Consider the following 20025-nt stretch of genomic DNA (forward strand, 5'->3'; position numbering starts at 1 on the left):
CAGAGAGAGCCAAGAGGAGAGCTAGAAACCAGCCCAAGCGTGACCACCCGTGCGTGTGCCAGCAGCGAGGGCGGAGACGTGGCCACACATGGAACTCATTTTCCAGAAGGAGCCATGTCCCAAAGAACGGAACTCGGCGTTTCCATTTTGTCTTGGGCTTTCCGGGTTTGAGCTCGCCTTACCTGAGTCCTTTTTTGGTTCTTTTGTAAAGTTCGTTTGCTTGTAGTGGGGGTTGGACTGTGGCCCACCTTTAGTTTTTCCCCCTTCGCCTCTTGCAAAGTAACACAGGCAAATAGGCGTGGTGCCATTTCACAAGGGGGGGCCGCGTCAGCGCAGCCAGGAGGAAGGAGGCCCCGGTGGGGGCCCGAGGAGGACGTGGAGCCCCCAGCTTCTGCTCAAACAGCTTAGAGAGGGTGAGGAGAAATGGGGACAGAGCCGTGGGCCTTGGGACATAGTGACAACTGACCACGGTCTGCAAGCAGCAAAACAGGGTGGGCAGAGGCACCGCAAGATGCTCCTTCCATCGGCGGGAGAAAAGGAAACTCTTGTGGGGATCGTGCCCTAGGTTTGCAAGAACGGAGGAGGAGTGGCCTGGCGTGGAACCTGGGGGGTGGGATTAAGTCAGCTTCTTTGGTGCTACTTTGGTCCCACCGATGCTCACTGTTCTTCACAAATGAACAGGTTATTAACTGGGGACTGGGGAGAGGAGTCCCCTATCACGCATCCGATAATCTGCAACCCAAAACACGGAAGAGCATTTGTGAAGGAGGTGGAAGCTTGGAGAAAGAAGGTTCCAGAAGGTTCCAGAAGGGGATGAACAGCAAAACCGAAGACGGGACCAGGGAAAGAAGGTGCTGGGTGTCAAAGGCTGCCCACACCCTCCGACAGACTTGAGAAGTCTTTGGGGGAGAACGGGTGCTATCAGGGCCCAACGAGTCACAGGAGACAAGCTGCACAGCATGGGGGTTCAGCGGGGTGCTTGGGATGTCCCAAGAATCAGGCAAGGATGGGGAAGGGAGCCGTGACGGCACAACCCGGAGGGTGTTGACTGGGTGTCCACAGCATTCACCGTTCTAGGCGTTTCACATAAAGGAACAGACTTGAGGGGCGCCTGGGCGGCTCAATCGGTTGAGTGTCTGACCACGGCTCAGGTCGTGATCTTGCGGTTTGTGCGTTTGAGCCCCACGTCGGGCTCTGTGCCGGCAGCTCCGAGCCCGGAGCCTGCTTCGGATTCTGTGTCTCCCTCTCTCTCTCCGCCCCTCCCCTGCTCGTGCTCTGTCTCTGTCTCTCTCAAAAATAAAGGGAAACTTTTAAAAAATTTAAAAAGACATAAATGAATCAAAAGGGACAGACTTGAGCTTCACGATGAACAGAGGAGATGGGCACCGGTTATAGCTGGGGAAACTGAGGCATGGAAGCATCAAGTCCCTAGCCCTGGACCCCAGGGCTGTGAAGTAAGCAGGCTTCAGAGAATAAAAGGGCAGAAAAACACTGGGCTAACAGCGGACCACAGCATCCAGCCCTGCGGGGACCACAGGAGTTACATACATACCTAGGGCTGGAAGAAGCCAAGAAGAGATGCCCCCCAGGAAGCCCAAGGGTGCAGATTTCTGAGTCACGGCCGGGGTAAGGAGGGGGGGGGGGTGAAGGAGCAGGATGACACAAAGAGGAAGGGGCAGGCTGATGCATTACGGTTCACAATGGAGTGAGCTCCCCATCCGTAGGGGGTGTGCAAGGGCCCCCGCCCTTACCATGATGCCAGTGAGCAGGCACACGCCCTTCCCGCAGTAGGTGTGGGGCACCATGTCGCCATAGCCGATGGAGAGGAAGGTGATGGAGATGAGCCACATGGCCCCCAAAAAGTTGCTGGTCACTTCCTGCTTGTCATGGTACCTGAGGGGAGCCGGGGAAGGCCCAGTCAGTCCGCACTGGTCTCTCTGCCTTCATCATTCCCTCTGGTGCCCTGGGTCCACCCGGCTGGGTGGGGACCCTGACTACAAGCAGCGGACCACTTTGAGGGCTCGGAAAGGTACCGCTGCAGGGAGAGGGGATGGTCAGCATCCTCCCGAGGGTACCGTCGGGCGGAGGGCACCCGCACTCTCCTCCCAGGATCCCTTCCCCCATTCTCCCTTCACCCCCACCCCAAGCTGCCGCCCAGGATGTGTGCCCTCCCTGGCCCCGGTCCGGGGGCAGAGGGGTCCGGGTGAGGGTACGTCCACTGTGTCCACGCGATCCCCCTCCCAAAGACAGACGCACAGACAGACGCAGACACAGGTGGCCACGGGCGCCAGAAGCGGCAAGGAGTGGAGGTGAGGATTCAGGTGAGACGTCGGGAAGAACTTCCCCAGCCAGCAGGGCTCCGTGAGGTTGAGGGGGCAGGGGGAGAGGGCCCCTGGGGGACACGGGTGGCTGCAGTGTTCCAGGACTTGGGAGCAAAAGGGAAGTCAGCATGTGTGGGGCAGCACCAATGGTCCCCAAATCCCAGGCTTAGGGTTCGTTTGGGAGTTGGGGAAGGAGGCGGCAGCTTGGCACTGGGGGGAGGCTGGCGGTTAACTTTTTGGTATGGGGGGGCGGGCCCCAAGGGACATGAATTCGTCCCTGGCCATGGCCAGCCCTGCGAACCCGGTCGCGTGGGCTACAAACACGTCCTACCTACGGTCAGCCCAGGCTGCGGGTCAGAGGGGTTTAGCTCGAGGTTCCCCAGCCTGTGAAGCCCCTCCAGCTCAGGGAGCCCTTTCCTGATGACCCACTCTTTCCCAGGCCTCAGGCCCTGAGGGGGCTCAAGGTTAGAGGTCAACTGAGGTGGCGCAGAGGAGGGGGGACGCTGGCAGGGGCAGGACAGGGGAAGCTGGGGGGAGGGCTGCTCCAGACAGACAGGGCTGGAGTCAGGGGCTCAAGAGGAGGCCATAGAAGCCCCCAAAGGAGGACGGGAAGGCTGGAGACCTTCTCGGCAGGTGTGGTGTTTGGGGGTCCCTGTCGGGATGCCATTCCAGGCCGCTCCTCCTGGGCTGCCAGTCTGCTTGCTGGGTGCGGGGGACCTGGGACCGAATCCCACTGAGGCATCTGAGCCCCAAGTTACCCTGGCTTCTGTCTCCCGGTAAACCAGCACCCCATACCAGCAAGTAAGACGAGAGGGAGGCCCTCCAGCAGCGGGTGGGGGAGCCCGGGGCCTGGCTGGAGCTGTGGTGGATGCTGCAGGACCCCCCGGGACTACCTAGGACCACAGAGTGGGGGACATGCGGGAGGCAGGGTGGGGGTGGGACAGAGCCGCAGGGGTGGAGCGAGGCAGGCGAGGGGGCTTCAAGCAGCATCATAGGGCTCAGAATTTAGGATTGGCTGCCCCCCTGGTCCTGCCCCGTTCCCTGCCCCAACCTGGGGACCCCTGCGATGACCTAGACTGCACCTCAAGGATGCCCGAGGAGGGGAGCCCCTCTCTCGCTCCCCAGACCACAGTCCTGACCCCGCCGTGACAGGGTAGGGGATGGGCTGTGGGAACTGGCATAGGGATCCAAGCAGGGGTCCAAGGAGACCCCGTCTGGTCCCAAGACGGTAAGCCTCGAGGACGAGAAGGGCTGGGCCCTCGCCCCCGTGAGCCCCACATCAGGCTGAGGCAGGCGCCATGGAGGAGATTAAGGGGTGAAGACTGGGGTCCTGGGGGGACAAGTCCAGCCCAGGGACCCCCAGGAAGCCCAGTCTCAGCCCCACCTGCCATACACCCTTCCAGGGCCTTCCCCAGCAAAGCATGAGGTAGGAGAGGCTCTTTCCCAGCCAAGGCACCCCCACGTCCCGACAGGCCCAGTGCAGACCCTCCCTTTCCCGAAGCACCCTGTGGGTCTCAGGGCCGACCAGGAATCAGGCCCTCAGGAATGTTCCTTTGCCCCAGAGCTTCCCTTCCCCCATCTGTAAGTTGGGTGAATGGCCTGCACCTTCCAGGGGTGTTGAGAGCAAACCCCGTGCAGAGAGAGGTACTAAAGGCTGGGCCAGTTTTTATTTACTCCAGACCCACCTAACTCTCCGGAGGGGCTGTCCAAGTCCCCCAGGGTCAGCTGTCCGGACAAAACCCTCCCCAACCTCGGAGACAAGGACCTCCAGGATGCCCAGTGGACACGGCCTGAGAGCAGTCCTGGGCCTGACTCCGAACTTGCCTGCCCCGGCCCCGCCTCATCTCCCTATGCACCAACGCACCCCCCCCCCCCGCCCCACCCCACCTTGCGGCAGCTAATCTTAAATTCCTGGCGGACAGGACAGCAGCGGTTCTGTGCACACAGCTTGGTCAAGGGTAGGACTCACATGTTTTCCCTACAGTCCGGTGGGGCGGGCGGAGGGGAGAAGGAGAGCTGGTTAAATTGTGGGGGAAACAGGCAGATGGGGGGCGGGGGGCATCCTGTTCCTGCTGCCTCCACTGCCCTGGGCCAGAGGTCAGAGGTTAGCTGCTCGCAGCGGAGGAGCTGGGAGAAAGACTAGCATGAGACCCGCCCCCACCCCCCCCTGGGGGAGAGGCCTGGGGTCCCAGGGGGGTGTCGTTTGGGGTAGGGGACAGGATACACAGGCTGGAGTCCCAGGGATGAGGGGGCCACGCTTGAAGGACGGTCACTGAGGCCAGGAACTGGGGGGGGGGGGGGGTGTCATGTGGGTCGGGGGCTGTGATGGCCAGGGGAGCCCTGGGTCCCCGGAGCCGCGGGAGGGCACGGTGGGCCCCGGGGCCGGGGGCGTACCTCTCACAGACCCGCACCGTCCAGGCGGCGACGATCCAGGAGGAGATGCTGAAGACGAGCAGCACGGTGCCCGGGCAGATGGTCATGAGCGTCTTCATGACAAAGCGTGTGTTGAAGGTGACCTTGTTGAGGGCGCCGATGCTGCGGCTGGAGGCATCTGTGAATATCTTGCTGTGCAGCAGCATGACGCGGCCCAACAGGTAGAGGCGCAGGAACATGGGGACAGACAGCAGCACGTCCACGTCAGCCTCGGCTGCCGACGGCGCGTACGTGAAGGCCAGCCGCGCCGTCCACGTGAAGCGGTAGTGACCCGGCACCGGGTGGATGGCGCACACGGCCAGCTCCAGAGAGATGAGGAAGACGCGCTCGCATGTCATGGCGATGCGCCAGTCATCCGCCCCGTTGTCCACCATGAACAGCTGCGGGGGGGCGGGGCGGGGGAGGGGGGACAGGCGGCGGTGGGTGTCAGACTCGCGCCCGTGTCCCCCTCCGGGAGGACCCCCCTCCCCCCCCCAGCCCTCGAACCCCTGGCTTGGCTTTTATGAGAAACACAGCCTCTGACGCGAAACTCCCTAGCTCTCGGGGTCAGCCACGATTCAAACTAAATGTGGAAGAAAACACGGGGTTACCAAGGGCCTAGCAATCTCGTCCCCGGGGACACACGCAAGAGAAATGAAAACAAGCATCGGAAAAAAAAAAACAAAAAACATACAAACCAAAACAAAAGAAAAAACCGGCATTGGGACAAATCCTTGCACGCGAACAACTACCCAACGCGGAAACCACCCAAGTGTCCGTCAATGAATGAATGGGATCCTTCCAAACAACGCGATATTATTATTCGGCCGTCAAGAGGAAGGGGCTCTGATACACGCTGCCATGTGGCAGAACCTCGAAAACACGCTGAGTCGAAGAACACAGGCACCAAAGGCCACCACCCAGAGCCGAGGGGACAACGGTGCCACCCCAGTGGGCCCGGAAACCGCGGCACTGAGCATTCAGAACGCAGAGAATTTGCCTTGGGAGCTCTTTGACTTGCTCAGCATCTACCAACTTTCCTTCCTTCAGATTTCCCTTCTGGAATAGGAAGGCCTATCCTACGCCTGTCCCACCCCTACATCTTGGGTGATTTGTCCGGCTCTCGGCTGGAGTGGCGCCTCAGTCTCACCCGTATCTGATACTTAAGTGATACATGGGACTTGGGAGTTGGTGCCGGAATGCCTTAAGACTTTGGGGCAGGTGGGAAGTTGTGAATGCATTTTGCGTGGGAGGAGGACATGAATTTGGGGGATGGGCCCGAGGCTGAAATGTTCTGGACTGACTTGTGTCCCCTCAAAACTCATAAATTGAAGCCTTAACTCCCATTGTGACTGTATTTGGAGAGAGACACCCCCACCCCCGCCTTTTTTTTTTTTTTTTTTAAGCAGGCTCCATGCCCAGTGTGGGGCTCGAACTCACGACCCTGAGATCGCGACCTGAGCTGAAATCAAAAGTCAGACATTGAACCAACTGAGCCACCCAGGTGTCCCTGGAGAGAGGGTCTTTAACGGAGTAATTAAGGTTAGGGGCGCCTGGGTGACTCAGTCAGTTAAGCGTCCGACTCTCGATTTCAGCCCAGGTCATGATCTCACCGTTCGCGGGTTGGAGCCCCCATCAGGCTCTGCTCTGACAGCGTAGGGCCTGCTTGGGATTCTCTCTCTCCCTCTCTTGTTCACCCTCTCTCTCTCTCTCTCAAAATAAATAAATAAACAGGGGCGCCTGGGTGGCGCAGTCGGTTAAGCGTCCGACTTCAGCCAGGTCACGATCTCGCGGTCCGTGAGTTCGAGCCCCGCGTCGGGCTCTGGGCTGATGGCTCAGAGCCTGGAGCCTGTTTCCAGTTCTGTGTCTCCCTCTCTCTCTGCCCCTCCCCCGTTCATGCTCTGTCTCTCTCTGTCCCAAAAATAAATAAATGTTGAAAAAAAAAATAAAATAAAAAAATAAATAAATAAACATTAAAAAAATCAAGGAAGTAATTAAGATTAAATGAGGTCCTAAGGGTGGAACCCTGCTCCCACAGGACCGGTGTCCTCGTAAGAAGAGGTGCCTCCAGGGATGCGCGCACACAGAGGAAGCCGAGAGGACACAGGGGGAGAAGGCAGCCGTCTGCAAGTGGAGGAAAGGGGCCTCAGCAGAAACCGACCCTGCCAGCACCTGATCTTGGACTTCCAGCCCCAGCACCGTGAGAACACATTGCCTGCCGTTTCAGCCCCTCGGCTGTGGTGCTCTGTTAAAGCAGCCGGGAGCACCCTCACACAGTGCTTCGGTTTTTTAGTGGGTGAACCACATCCCACTGGGGGGCACACGACATTTTGTTGGTCCATACACCGGGGATCTGGGTTGTTTCCACTTTGTGGTACCCGCGAATAGGGCTGCTAGGTGCCTACGTATACGAGTTGCGTGTGGATGCAGGCGGTGTAGGTTTTCATTTCCCTTGGATGTCCCCAGGGATCTCTGCACGTGGTTCAACCCAGGCAGGATTTTCCTCCACCCACCTCCCGTCAGACCACGGCTCCTTCAGGCCAGGGATCAGGGGCCAGAGTCGGGAGCCAGATCTGACACCCTCTGGCATCCCCAGGCCCCGGTGCCGACCCCAGGTGACATCTGCCTGCTGTGACAGGCTGTGACAGCACGCCCTGAGCGGGCCTCTCCGGGGTCCATCGAGGTTTCAGTGAACTCCCGAAACAGGAGAACAGCCTCCCTGGCATGTAATAAATCTTTCAAATGCAGGGTCTAACCGAATAGGAACAGAAGGCTGGGGTCGGCTTCCAAGGCTGCAAAACCTCGGAAGACCCCCAGGGCTGCGAAGATGACTTATGTGTGCCAGACCCCAGCTCACCGCTGGCTCCCTCGTTGTCCTCCCCCCCCCCACCCCCACCCCCAAATAACCAATGAAAAATAAAACATAGACAAGTATTGTAAAGAAATTTAGAGTGATCTAAAGGGCATGTCTTCAGAGAGGTCTTTTTTTTTTTTTTTTTTTTTTTTCTATAAAGAGGCTACTGGTCCTTTCAGGTTTTAGGGGGCTGGGGTCCCCGGTGCCTGGTACGGGGAGGGTCTCTGGGGGCACGGAGAGGGGAACTGCCCTGGCCAGCCCGCCACTGACCTGGATCTCCCTGGCGTGGTAGAGGACCACCAGGCCCAGCAGGATGACCGTGGAGAGGCTGATGAGGCATTTCAGTGCAAACGAGTACAGGGACTCCTGGGCGGAGAGAGGAGGGCAGGAGGACAAGGGCGCTGGGGGGTGGGTGGCCCTCCTGACCCCCCCCACCTGGGCTCCCCCCTCAGGAAGGAATGCTCCTGTCCTTTCTCCTTAGGCCTGGGTCGATGGCAGCGCGGGCCTATACTTCAGAGTTGATAAGGCCTGGCCTCCTAAAGGCCCAGCATGTCACAGCCGATAAGGCCTGGCCTCACGTAGGTACTTCACTGTTTAGAAGGCCTCGCCGCATCCACCGGCGGCATTTCACAGTCTACCGGCGGACGTGCCCCGATCTCTCTCTCTATCCTCACACACCCTTGGGTGGCACGAGGGGGCGTGCAGCCATAGCCGCAGCCCAGCCCGATCACTCTCAGGAGGAGAAGCTCCTTCCGGGCTCTGAGGCCCAGGCCTTCGCTGGGGCTCTCTTGTCCTAGGCCTGGACTGGGGGGCAGCCGCCACCCCCCACCTCCCTTAAGCCAGGGTGTGGCCTCTTGGTGCAGGGCAGAAGGAATGGGCTGGAGCCTAACTCCCCCACGTACAGCCTGCCTGCAACCCCCAGAAGGTAGACACAGTGGGAGGCCCAGTACCCACCCCCTGCCCTGCCTCCAGGACCCCCGCCCCCTCCCCTCCTCCAGCATCTTCCACCTGCTCCTCCTGGGGCCAATATGGTCCCTGACCCCACGCCCCAGGGGCAGTGAGGAGCCAAGTAGGTCCACAGGGCCCTCCCTGGGCCAAGGGGAAAGGCCATGCCTACCTTGGTGTAGACCCCCCAGGACAGCTCCGTCTCGGTCACCATGACGACAATGCCAAACATGCCGAAGATGAGGGCGTAGTCGCTGAGGCGCTTCCGCTTCTCGAAGAGCGCCCGCCGGTGGCCCAGGCGGTGGCCCACGTTTGGGGTCTTCCCCAAGTCCCTCCTCCTGCCTGCCTCATCCTCTTCATCGTCTTCCTCCTCTTCTTGGTCCTGGGGCTGCCCCCGGGGACTGCCGGGTGAGGGCCGGGCTGGCTCGCTCTTGGCCACCACCACCTGGAGGCCCGGGCCATGTGGGGGCTGGGGGGGGTGGCCGGCCTCGGGCTCCGAAGGGTCTCTGCCCAGGGCACCCAGCCCGCTGCCCAGCGGCCGCCCCCCACAGCCATTGTGGCTGTGGCTGTTCATGACTATGTGGGTGCCGGGGTTGGGCTCGCTGTAGGCCACCCGGGGCCCAGCATGGCTCAGTGACCGGGCTCCTGTGCCGACCTGAGGGGCATGAGGGACACAGTCAGGGAAGGGCCTTGCCAACCGACCAGAGGGCAGGGACCCCTGTCACCACCCCAAGACATTCTGAGGCTCAGGAAGCCCTGAACCCAGACACGTGACTGACACGTGGGCTGGCCATCCAAGAAACACCCAAGTCAGCCTACATTCCTCTCCTGCTCAAAACCCTCCCATGGCTCCCCAGTGCTGCTGCACAAAAACCAAAGACCTCACTGTGGCCAGGAGGCCCTCTGTGGTCTGGCTCCTACCCACCTCAACCCTCTCACTCTTCCAGAGTCATTCTCTTCCAGCCACATAAGCATCCCCATCACCAGATCCTGACCAGCCTGGTCCAGCCTGGGGCCTTTGCACCTGCTGGGCCCTCTGCCTGGAACACCCTCTTATTGAACCTTTGCCCACTGGTTTTCTGTCTCCAAGTACCTAGAACAATGCCGAGCACTCAGCTGACACTCAGTAAACACTTGGGAATGTCTGGAGACAGAATGTGCTGGCAGGTTTGCCTGGGAGGACCAGAGGCCGTGTGTGTGGTCAGGAGGTGGTTCCAACCTGGGCTCGTCTCCTTCTGACCTTCAGGTTCTCGGGCAAGTCAAGCTCACCCTGCTGGGCCTCCAATTCCTCCCCTAGAGCTGTCCGAAGGCCTGAATGCACGCAAGCATGGGGTATCAGTGTGGGGACACGAGGACCGTGGCTGTGGCTACAGAGACCCCCCAGCCCCCTCCTGCCTGCGTGGAAGGAGGTTTGTGATCTCCAAAGAGACTCCGGGACCAACGTGGCAACCCGGTATTTACCTCTAAGATCCCAGAGTTGATTCTGTAGGGCCTTGTGAGATGTGCTCAGCCTGGCCCTGTGACCCCGGGTCAGCCTCAGTTTCCCCACCAGGCCACCAGAGAGCAGACTGTCTGACCGCCCCAACATCCTGGGATTCTGCCCTTGCGTAGGGCAGTGTCCTCTGGGATCATGTTCGAGAGCGAAGACCTTGAGGACAGTGACCCATACAAGAGGAGGCTGCCTGGAGTCTCACCTTCTGGGTCCCAACTTGCTAGACCCTCCCCTGTCCCACCCCAACCCACCATCTCTCCCTCCCTCCTGTGTACCCCCCGTTGCCACTACGAGCTGATGTTTAGCGAACGTCTACAACACGCCAGGCTATGTCCTTCACACAAATTTGCTCCTTGATCCTTGACAATACCCCCCAAGAAGGGGTGCTGGGATTTGGCCAGTTTTACCGGTGGGGAAACTGAGGCGCTGTGCCGTGAAGGGGCCATGTCCTTCTAGGGCAGATCCTGGACCGGGCTGCTCTGTAAGATTCTCTCAGCAGGAATAAGCGGGGCAGCGACAGGCAGCGGCCAAGTGCTGACCCCCTTTGAAAAGGCCAGCCTGGCATGCACGGCGGGCCCCTGTGGACCAGGCCCGGGAGAGAGGGCTGTGCGCACAGACAGGATGCCTCTGCGGCCCTGCAACCACACTCTGGTGGTGGAGGGGGGAGGGGGGGTGACAGACACGGAAACTGTCACATAAAGACATGCCAATTGGGGCGCCTGGGTGGCGCAGTCGGTTAAGCGTCCGACTTCGGCCAGGTCACGATCTCGCGGTCCGTGAGTTCGAGCCCCGCGTCAGGCTTTGGGCTGATGGCTCAGAGCCTGGAGCCTGTTTCCGATTCTGTGTCTCCCTCTCTCTCTGCCCCTCCCCCGTTCATGCTCTGTCTCTCTCTGTCCCAAAAATAAAATAAACGTTGAAAAAAAAAAAAATTTAAAAAAAAAAAAAAAGACATGCCAAGGCGACACCTTGTCGGGCACCCCCCACACAGTGTCTGTCCCACTCACCGCATGTCCCCAGATGCTGGTGCCCGCGCACAGTAGGGGCACAAGAAACCTTCCTTTCGTGGCAGAGCGACCTCATGAGTATGAGAACATGTCCCTTCCCTCGCCCCTCCATCCATTACCTCAACCAGGCCGTGGCCACCTGTGGCCTGACACGTTGGTTTAGAAGTCCTGGCCTCACACGGGCTTAGCACTTCACGGTTTATATGAGCTGGTCTCCTGCACGCCCCGTACTTCACGGCTTATAAGGCTGACCTTGGCCCCGGATCTCTCTCTCCACCTTCACGAACACTCAGGGGCCTTGCTACTCCCGGGCGAGGGCCCCTGCTCGCCACCTGAAGGGCCATCAGCTGGCAGGTGGGGCCGGGAGCCTGTCACCAGGAGACACACAGCGATCGCAGACCCTGCTCTCTCCCAGGAGGTGAGGAAACCCCAGGCATCGCTCCTACCATCCCTCCTGAAAGTGCAGGGGGTCCTCACCCAGGGCTCGGGGGCACGGGCAGGAGAGGCGAGTGGCCTGGCAGACGGAGCCTGGAGGGGGTGGGGGTGTTGCAAACGACCTTCCGAAACGCACTTACGAAGATACAATTTGGGGACGTGACTCAGCCGCCCGACGCATAGGCCAAATTCAGCCGTGTGTCGGCCATGCTCCTCTTTGCCTGGCAGCCTCGTCCTAAGGTGCCCTGGGCAGGGAGGGGTTGGGGGGATGGGTACAGGTGGCTTCTGGGAGGGAGAGAGGTGGAGGGCCTTCCTGTGGCCCATCACCTTAACGTGCCCATGGCGCTTACTGTGGGCTTGTTGGGCTCTTTATCAGAATTATCATGTTTAACCTCCGTGGCCACTAAGTGAGGCAGGCGGCATTCCCGCTCCCATTTTACAGATGGGAGACAAGGCTCAGAGAGGTTTAGCACCTTGCCCAAGGTCACAAAGTCAGGAAGGGAGCAGAGACGAAGTCAGTGCCATCTGGGGGGGGGGGGGCAGAGGGTGGTGGGATGTGCCAAGTTCCCTCTTGACGAGCCTTCTGGGAAGGGAGTCAGCCAAGCCCTGCCCTTGAGGGGCCACAGAGCTCAGGACCCAGGCACGGTGGGTGTCTGACCCTTCCTGTGACCTCAGAGGAAACAGGACAGAGTGGCCTGCCTGAGATTCCATAGAAGGGGGCAGCTGGTTTCTGCAGTTCGGGTGGGACCGGGGAGGGGGGGGGCCCTGGGAGATGAGAGACCCCACCCCTTCCCAGGTATACCTTCCCCTCCCCCACTGCAACTAGGCCCAAAGCTGGGGTCCCTGGAACCCTCAGAGACTCCCAAAGAACCAGGAGCCTCTCTAAAACTCTGGCCAAGGTTTGGATGTCTGTGAAAGGGTGTATTTTTCTGGGTGAAGGCCCTGGGTTCGCCAATGAGTTCTGAAAAGTTAGAAACACCTTGTGGGCTGCATCTGGTTCGGAAGGTCCCTAGAATTGCCAAAATTCCCTAATGTGTCTGGGGCATGAGCCCTCTGTTCACTGAAGGCTGGCATGGGAGGATGAGCCGAACCCCCCCCCTTCACACCACCCCAAGAGACACTGTGGGAACCTGGCGGGCCACCCACGGCAGGGGGCGCCCAGGAGGACTCGAGGAGTGGGAGAAGGCAGGCAGGTGACAGGAAGCAGGGCGGCTGGCTTCTCCAAAAGCTTTTCTACTCAACAGAAAGACAAAGAAACTGGCCAGACCCCCCAAGGTCCTCGAGTGAGCCCTTTTACAAATGACAAGTTGGTGCAGTGTCTGCCTGGGAGGGACCCTTGGGTGTCCCAGCCAGGAGGAAGTCACTGCCCCCCTCCTCAGCTGCCTGCCTCTTCAGTAAAAGGATGTCTCGGTGCCCGCCCCCCGCCCCCCCCCCAGCAGGTTGGTGGCCAAAATGGAAGTGAGATCTCACATGGAAAATGCTTAGCATGTGGCCGTGGGTACATCTGAGGAGGTGCTGCTGCCCATCCTTCGGAGCTGGACCAGAAGGGGCCCATCTCCAAAGCAGAGCCCCCCTTGCGGTGCAATCCACATCCCACCGCTCCCTGGAACCGTGGCCAGGGCAGCACATGGCAGAACCTTCCAGGACGTGTGGGTGAGCTGTGTGGGGTGTGTGTCCCAGTGGAGGGTGCGTAAGGATCCTAAGACAACCCACCCACCAGCACTGTTTGCACCCTAGCTCTGCAGGGTGGATGGGATCCACTTGCCCTCCCACCCCTGGGCTGCCCAGGAGTGGGTACAGTAAGGCAGGCGCTGACCGCCCAATTCCCTTGGGCGCCCCCCCCACCCCCACCCCCATCACTACCAGTCAAGAACCTGCCAGCGCTCAGCAGGGTGCAATTAGCCTGCTCTGCCCTCCGCGGGGCTGCCTCCACCAGCGCCCTCCACGCTGACCCCTCTCCATCAGCGTCTCCCATTTGGCTCCCAGCCTCCAGCACTCACATCTGCAGCCTGCCCTCCAGGACAGCCAAGGCAGTGCCCTGTGTAGGGTACCCGAACCTCTGTCCGGGGACAGCTGAGAGACCTAGCTCCTTGGCCCCTGCATTAGGGCGACCCTAACGGCAGTATCTGGGAGCCAGTGGTGAGGGTCTCCTCCCTCCCGTTCCCAAATAAGTCCCAGGTCACTGCCTTCACCCCAAGAGCTCCCCCCACCGTATCTATGGAGTTTAGAGACTCACTGCTCTACCCCGGCCAAAGTGAACCCAGTACCTTCCCCCTCCGGGATTGGGGGTCCGCAAATCTCCACTCGCTCAGGCAGTGCACAGACACACATTCCCTTCCTCTCCGTGTCCCCTGGGTTCCGGATCCTTCGGAGACCCTCCGTCCTGGCCCCTGTCCCAAACCGCGTCCCCCCTCCACGACGTGCCTCCCTCTTTGGGCGCTCCGGTCCGTCCCACCCGGTACCTGCAGGGCTCGGCTCCCGTGGGCAGAAGAACCTGGAGGGGAGAGGGTCCCGCGCGGCCGCAGACCCTCGCGTGGGGGCCGGGCCCGGGGCCGCGGACGGGGCGGGCAGCAGCCGGCGGGCGTGGGGCCCGGAGGCGGCCGGGCCGGGGGCGGCGGCGGGTGCATCCCCCGCCGCCCTGTCCACGGGCCCGGCCGGGGGCGAGCGCCCGCCCGGGCCGGGAGAGGAGGGGGCGGTGCGACGCGGACGGCGCCGCCGATTGGTCGAGCCCGGGTTGGCACCGCCCCCGGCGACCCCGCAAGCTCCGCCTACATTTAAAGATCCCACATTCCCGGGAGCCCCCTTCGGCCCCCAGCGCTCAGCTGGTCCTCAAACTCGCTCTCTGGCTGGGCGCAATGGAGGGGACCTTACTTAGCGAAGCGACAACTCCGGTCCCCGACAGGTCTCGAGAACTCCTAGCCGCCCCCTTTCTAAAATCGGGTCTTCAAACTCCAACCCTCCTTCAACCCCTCAAATACACGCATTTGCTGAGGGGATAACTTTGCAAAGCGACTGGACACCTCCGTCCTGAAACTACCTCCTCAGATGTCCTGCTTGCAGGATGTTGCCACGTGGAGGGTGCCTAGGACCCCGACGTGGGGGCTCCCAGGAGCTGAGGGGGTGCCTGCTAGGGCCATAGGTTCAAGGCCACCATCTTCGGGACTGAGCCCCCACCCCCATTTCTAACCCTTATCACCAATGCCAGGAAGACAGGCCAGCAGAAGCCTGCTTTGGGGCTGTCCAAAACCAAGCTCCTTTCTGGCACAGAGGGCGTGCTTGGGCGACTCATTCATTCAGCCTTGGGGACAGGGAGGTGGGGAGCCCTTTCCTCCTCCTCCCCCAGGCCTCCTAACTACCTAGGCCTCACCCTGTCCCAGCCTGGCTGGGGGTGACTGAGTCCAGCTTTGACACACACACACACACACACACACACACACACACACACACCATCTCTCTCCCAGTGTTTTCTTCCTAGCTCTGAGCTTGGGACAGGGTCAAGACATCTGATTGCTCATCACTGCCTGCGGGCAGCTGATCTGTTTCCTCTGTGGTGTCCATAAAATAGCTGGGCCGCATGAATGAATGAGTGGACGGCTGCCTGGGCAGGGGGTGGCCTCATGGGCCAGCGATGAGGCTGAGCAGAGCCAGGTGATGGCCTGGGGTCTGCAGACAGGACTTCGGTTTCTCATCCCAGCCTCTTGGGGACACCCTGGAGAAGGCCTGGCTGTGGTGGCAGAGGAGGCCTGGGGACCAGTCATGCCCTCCCATGTCCACAGGGATGCCAGGAGAGGGGACCCTAAATGGATGCATTCTCAGCCATGCTCGAAGAGCAGCCATCCCCTCTCCATCCCCCCATCCACTCACCAGGCCCCCACCCCAGGCCTGCATGGCCTGCTGGGGGCTCTTTCTAAAGCACAGTCGTGATGAAGCCACCCACATCTCCCTCGGGACCGGGCACACATCCCTGTATGGCATTCAGTGCCCCAGCCCCTGACAACAGAGCCTGCCCCTGTGCGGGTCCCTGCCCCGTAAGAAGCATTCACACTGTGCCCACCGGCTGACTCCAGCCTGTGCAGACTTCTGTGGAGTCCTTGCGGCATCTGATGCTTTTTGAATTCAAGTCCAATATGTCAACATCCAGATACTCACAAAAGCACGAGCCACAGACCCTGGAGGCTCTGCCAGGCCTCCCACCCTGAACAGGCCCTGCAGGCTCTATACCCACCTTCTCTCTCTGGAAAGATCCCTCTTTCCCCTTTGGGCTCATCTGCCCTGAGGGGTCAGAGACCCCCTTGAAGGGGCTGAATTTAGAATGGGGGGGCCTGGTGAACAATCACCATCCACCCGTGTCTGCCCTGCTGCCTGCTTGAACCTCACCCCTCAGAGACGAGGCTGGCAGAGGTGGCTAGGGGTCAGGGGTGGATGGAGGTGGGGCTGTGGGTGGGCATCACCTGAGATTCCATTCCAGATGGAGCCTCTTATCAGCCCATGGCTGGCTGGAAGAGACCTGAGGAGCCTCCAAAGGAACCTGTCAGTTGGGATGCCCCAGGACTCACACTCCCAGGAAATGGCCGATCAAACAGGCAGGGGTTGGGGTGGTGGCTGAACAGGAAGCCCCTCTTCCAGGAGCCTGAGGGCTGGGCCACAAGTCTAGGTCCGGATGCAAGAGACCTGGGAGAGGTCTCCCAGGGGCTGAGGGACCCACAGGCTGCCTGAGTAGGGAAGGACTCAAGCCCGCAGGTGTGCATCCACAGAAATCTCAGACCCATCCTGGGTCGAACAGATAGCTGCCCAGAAGGAGGCTAGACCCTGAGTCCCCCATAAGTGTGGAGATGGCAGAGTGGGGAATGTATTCACTCATTCGCTCATTCATTCATTCATTCATTCACTCACGTATTCGTTCATTCATTCATTCATTCATTCATTCACTCACATATTCATTCGTCCATTCATTCATTCATTCATTCACCTAGCCACCAAGCCCCTTTTCTGAGTCTGTTGCTGGGAATGCAGAGGCAGAGATACAAACCCGTCCTTCGTGGCGCTGCATTTCTAGAACGCTAGGCACAACCCTCTCCAAATAAAGGGACCAGTAAGAATTCTAGATACACAAAAGTATTAGGAAAAGATCCAATGAAGTTGAGAAAAATAGGAATGGGGATGGGGAGACTTTGAGGTGGTCATGGGAGGCCTCCCGGAAGGGGGGACATTCAAAAGGGGTCAAGGAGCAGGCCCTCGAAGAGCTAGAAGGGTGCATCGGGTAGAGGACGCTGCAAGGATCAAGACGTTGAGGTGGGCAATGTTTGAGGAAGGGAAGGGAGACCTGTGTGGCTGGGGGGAAGGGGCAAAAGGATGGGGCAAGCCAGAGGCTGGCAGGGGTTCCAAATGCAGGGTTGAGTGTGCGAGGCCTCAGCAGACTGGGAGTCATGGGGGGTTAAGCCCCTTAGGGTCCTGTGAATTGTAGGGGCAGGAAGGGGGACAGGAAGGCCCAAGGGAGCTGGAGTGTGTGTCTCAGAGGGCTTATTCCTGGGCTCTCTGGGATTCAGGGACTTAGAGAAGCTTCATTCATTCTATCAGTGTTTCTTGAGCGCCTCCCATATACAAGGCATGGGCCCGAAGTGGAGATACCATGGTGAAGACACAAAAACAAGTCCCCTGAACTCGTGTTTTCAGCAGGCAAGATCAGATCTTGAGACACTAAGTGAATACAACTGACCCTTGCAGATGGTCCCCGGGGGAAATGTGGCCAGGGAGGGGTACAGAGGAGCTAAGCCTGGCAGCCCCTGGTCCTCCCCATGGGCAGCCCACCTAATCCTTGCTCTGGAGGAGGAGCTGGGAGTCTGGGGGTGACAGGCAGGCAGGGAAGCAGCATTATCGGAAGCACAGACTCCCCAAAAAGCAGCCTCTGGCCTGGGAGCCCCTGTCACACCCACCAGGGGATCCCCGCCGCCTCCCCCCACCCCCCCCCCAACCCCGGGGGCTGTCTCCTCCATTCAGCTGGCGGCAGCCTCCCTATTCCAGGCACCAGCGTCCCCTCCCTTCTCACACTCAGGCTGGAAGGCTCCAGCCTAATTCTTCCTTTCCGGCCACCCCCACATCTAATGGGACCCCAGGTCTGCCCATCCTTGTCCCTAAATTCACTCGGTCCCCATCCCTGCGGCCACTGCTTCACCATAGGCCCTGGGGGCAAAGGCATGGCTGCAGTAGGGTATTCTGCTTGTGGCCATACTAGTTTGGAGAGTATTCCCCTCCAAATTCCAGCCCACCCAGGACCTCAGAATGTGACCTTATTTGGAAACAGGGTCTTTGCAGACACAGTGAAATTAACGTGAGGTCATACTAGACGAGGGCGGGCCTTAACCCAATGACCAGCGTCCTTCTCAGACGGCCACGTGAAGACAGATACAGGGACTGGAGTGATGTGGCCATAAGCCAAGGGACACATGAAGCCCCCCAGGAAGGGGAAGAGACAAAAAGAAGGATCCTCCCCTAGACCCTCCAGAGGGAATGTGGCCCTGCCGATGCCTGGATCTCAGGCTCTGGCCTCCAGAACTGTGAGACGCGACATTTCTGTCGTTCTCAGGTCGTAGTCATTTATTACTACAGCCCCTGGAAAGTCATACAGCGGTCACAGGCAAGGCACATCCCTCTTTGAGCCTCAGTTTCTTCAGCGGGGCAGTGGGGCCCTCCGAGGGCAGTGAGAGGGGCTGGGGATCCAATCCCCCTCAGATGTGCTAGGCACACAGCAAGCGCTCACTGGATGCTCCCAGTTGCTACTAGCCTGATGGGGATCTGAACCATTTCAAGTGCCTTTCTGACTTCTCTGGCTCCCGTCCAGTCTCTGCCAGGCGCCCCCGAGGGATATTTCCTTGCTAAAATCTCATTATGTTGCTTCTAATTCTGAATGCTCAGTGGCTCCCCATGGCCCTCATGGCATCTGTGCAATTTGACCCTCAGCACAACTCCAGTTGGACACCAGCAAAGACCTACTTGCCCGACCAGACCCAGCTCAAAGAGCAAGAAGAACACCTCTTCCAGGATGCCTTCCCAGATTTCCCAGAGCACAACAAATCTCTCCCTCCTCCCTGTGGTTCCTCAGCATTGGGCAGAAAACTGGCCACACACAGTCCATCCTCCACACCCAGCTTAGTCCCAGAATCTGCCCACTTCTCTTCGTCTCTGCCTCTATCCAGTCCTGGCTGAGCTCACTCTACCCAGTTGCCTCCTGGGCTCCCCTCCGGCCTTCTGCCGCTTCCACTCTTGCCCCACCAGTCCCTGCTCTCGACAGTAGTCACAGAGGCTTTTGAAAATCATAAACCAGACCCTGTCCCTCTCTGCTCACACACCCTCCATGGTTCCCCACGGCTCTGCAGTCTATTTCTTGACCTCAGCCCCTGCCTGCAGATCCCTCGGTCTTCCTCTTCCTCCTCTCCCCCCCTCGCTCATTCTGTTCCAGTCACAGCAGCCTCCTCACTGTTCCTCAAACGTGCCAACCTCATTTCTGCCTCAGGACCCTTGCATTCGCTGTCCCTGCTGCCAAGTATGCCGTTCTCCCAACTGCCACCTGGCTGGCTCCTCCTCCCGCCTTCTGTCCCCCCTCCAGGAGCCTCCCTCTCCCTGGGTTGTTCTCTCATACATCATTGCGAAGGGGGATGGCTCAGTCGGTTGAGCATCCAGCTCGATTTTGGCTCAGGCCATGATTCCACACACAGTTCGTGAGATCAAGCCCCGCACTGGGCTCTGAGCTGACAGCAAGGAGCCTGCTTGAGATTCTCTCCCTCTTTCTCTGCCCTTCCCCCACTCATTCATTTTCTCTCTCTCTCTCTCTCTCTCTCTCTCAAAATAAATGAATAAACTTAAAAAAAAAAAAAAAAAAAAGGATCACTGTGTTCTATTTCCCTCCCAGTATGTCTCAAGGGCTGATCTGGGCCTGCCTCAGCCCCTGCCGGGTCCCCAGCACCCAGCCCAGGGCACACAGTACCTGTTCGGTGTTTGCTGACTGATTAAACCGACCATACGTATTTAGAGCCTCCATTTTCTCCATACCCCGTCCCCATTGGCAGCTCATTGCTGACCCTGAAATGTCAGCCAATGTTTGTAGGGGCCAGAAGGAGCAAAGGAGCTACTCCCTAAAAGCTGTGTCCCGGAGCGAGACCACAGAATCTGGGTGGCGGACCAGGGGTGGGGGACCTTCCGACCTGGCTCATCTCCTCCCTTCTGGCTGTGTGACACAGAGCGGGTTCCCCACCACGAGCGACTGGAGAAAACGGACAGTGACTCTCTGGGGGCTCTAGAAAGCACAGCTGTTGTGGTGGTGGTTATTGCACTGTTAGTCTGATGTCAGAGGTTGGCGCTTTTTTCTTACGTCGCCAGATTGTCCACGTAGCTCCCGGGCCACCCTTACTCCCAAATATGACCCAGACCTGGATTCACTCACCCTGGTGTGCAGGGGTCTCCCGGATGAGCCACCACCAAAGGGCCTGTCCCCTTCAGTCCTGCTGGATTACCACCTGGCTGGCAGGGGGCTGAGCTGCCTTTCTTCTCCCCTTGACCTGTAAGGAC

At 59.5% G+C, this 20025-nt stretch overlaps 1 protein-coding gene and 1 long non-coding RNA gene across 10 annotated transcripts in view; one reads left to right on the forward strand and one right to left on the reverse strand.

Annotated features, from left to right (window-relative positions):
- Positions 1-20025, reverse strand: part of KCNN1 (potassium calcium-activated channel subfamily N member 1) — a 32901-nt gene that overhangs the window by 9947 nt on the left and 2929 nt on the right. For 2 of the 9 annotated variants that reach the window (XR_015248460.1, XM_086698632.1), the window contains exons 1-6: positions 13926-14126; positions 8705-9187; positions 7858-7953; positions 4716-5134; positions 4291-4407; positions 1752-1893 (exon numbers count right to left, since the gene is read on the reverse strand). Coding sequence is in view for 7 of the 9 variants with exons in the window: in XM_086698632.1 (XP_086554758.1) it covers positions 1752-1893; positions 4291-4407; positions 4716-5134; positions 7858-7953; positions 8705-9187; positions 13926-14090 (1422 nt within the window). In the remaining 2 variants the exon portion in view is untranslated. Of the gene's footprint in view, positions 1-1751; positions 1894-4290; positions 4408-4715; positions 5135-7857; positions 7954-8704; positions 9188-9625; positions 9844-13925; positions 14130-19900; positions 20016-20025 lie in introns of those variants that run through there. The other 7 variants (XM_086698635.1, XM_086698634.1, XM_086698636.1 and 4 more) reach the window with 6 other exon arrangements.
- LOC147583664 (uncharacterized) lies at positions 1890-7621 on the forward strand. The gene is made up of 3 exons (XR_015248464.1): positions 1890-2029; positions 6772-6933; positions 7482-7621. It is a non-coding gene; the product is annotated as an uncharacterized LOC147583664 (long non-coding RNA).

This window comes from Puma concolor, chromosome A2 (genome assembly GCF_028749965.1).
Source record: "Puma concolor isolate L17-30 chromosome A2, mPumCon1.1.hap2, whole genome shotgun sequence".
NCBI lineage: Eukaryota > Metazoa > Chordata > Mammalia > Carnivora > Felidae > Puma > Puma concolor.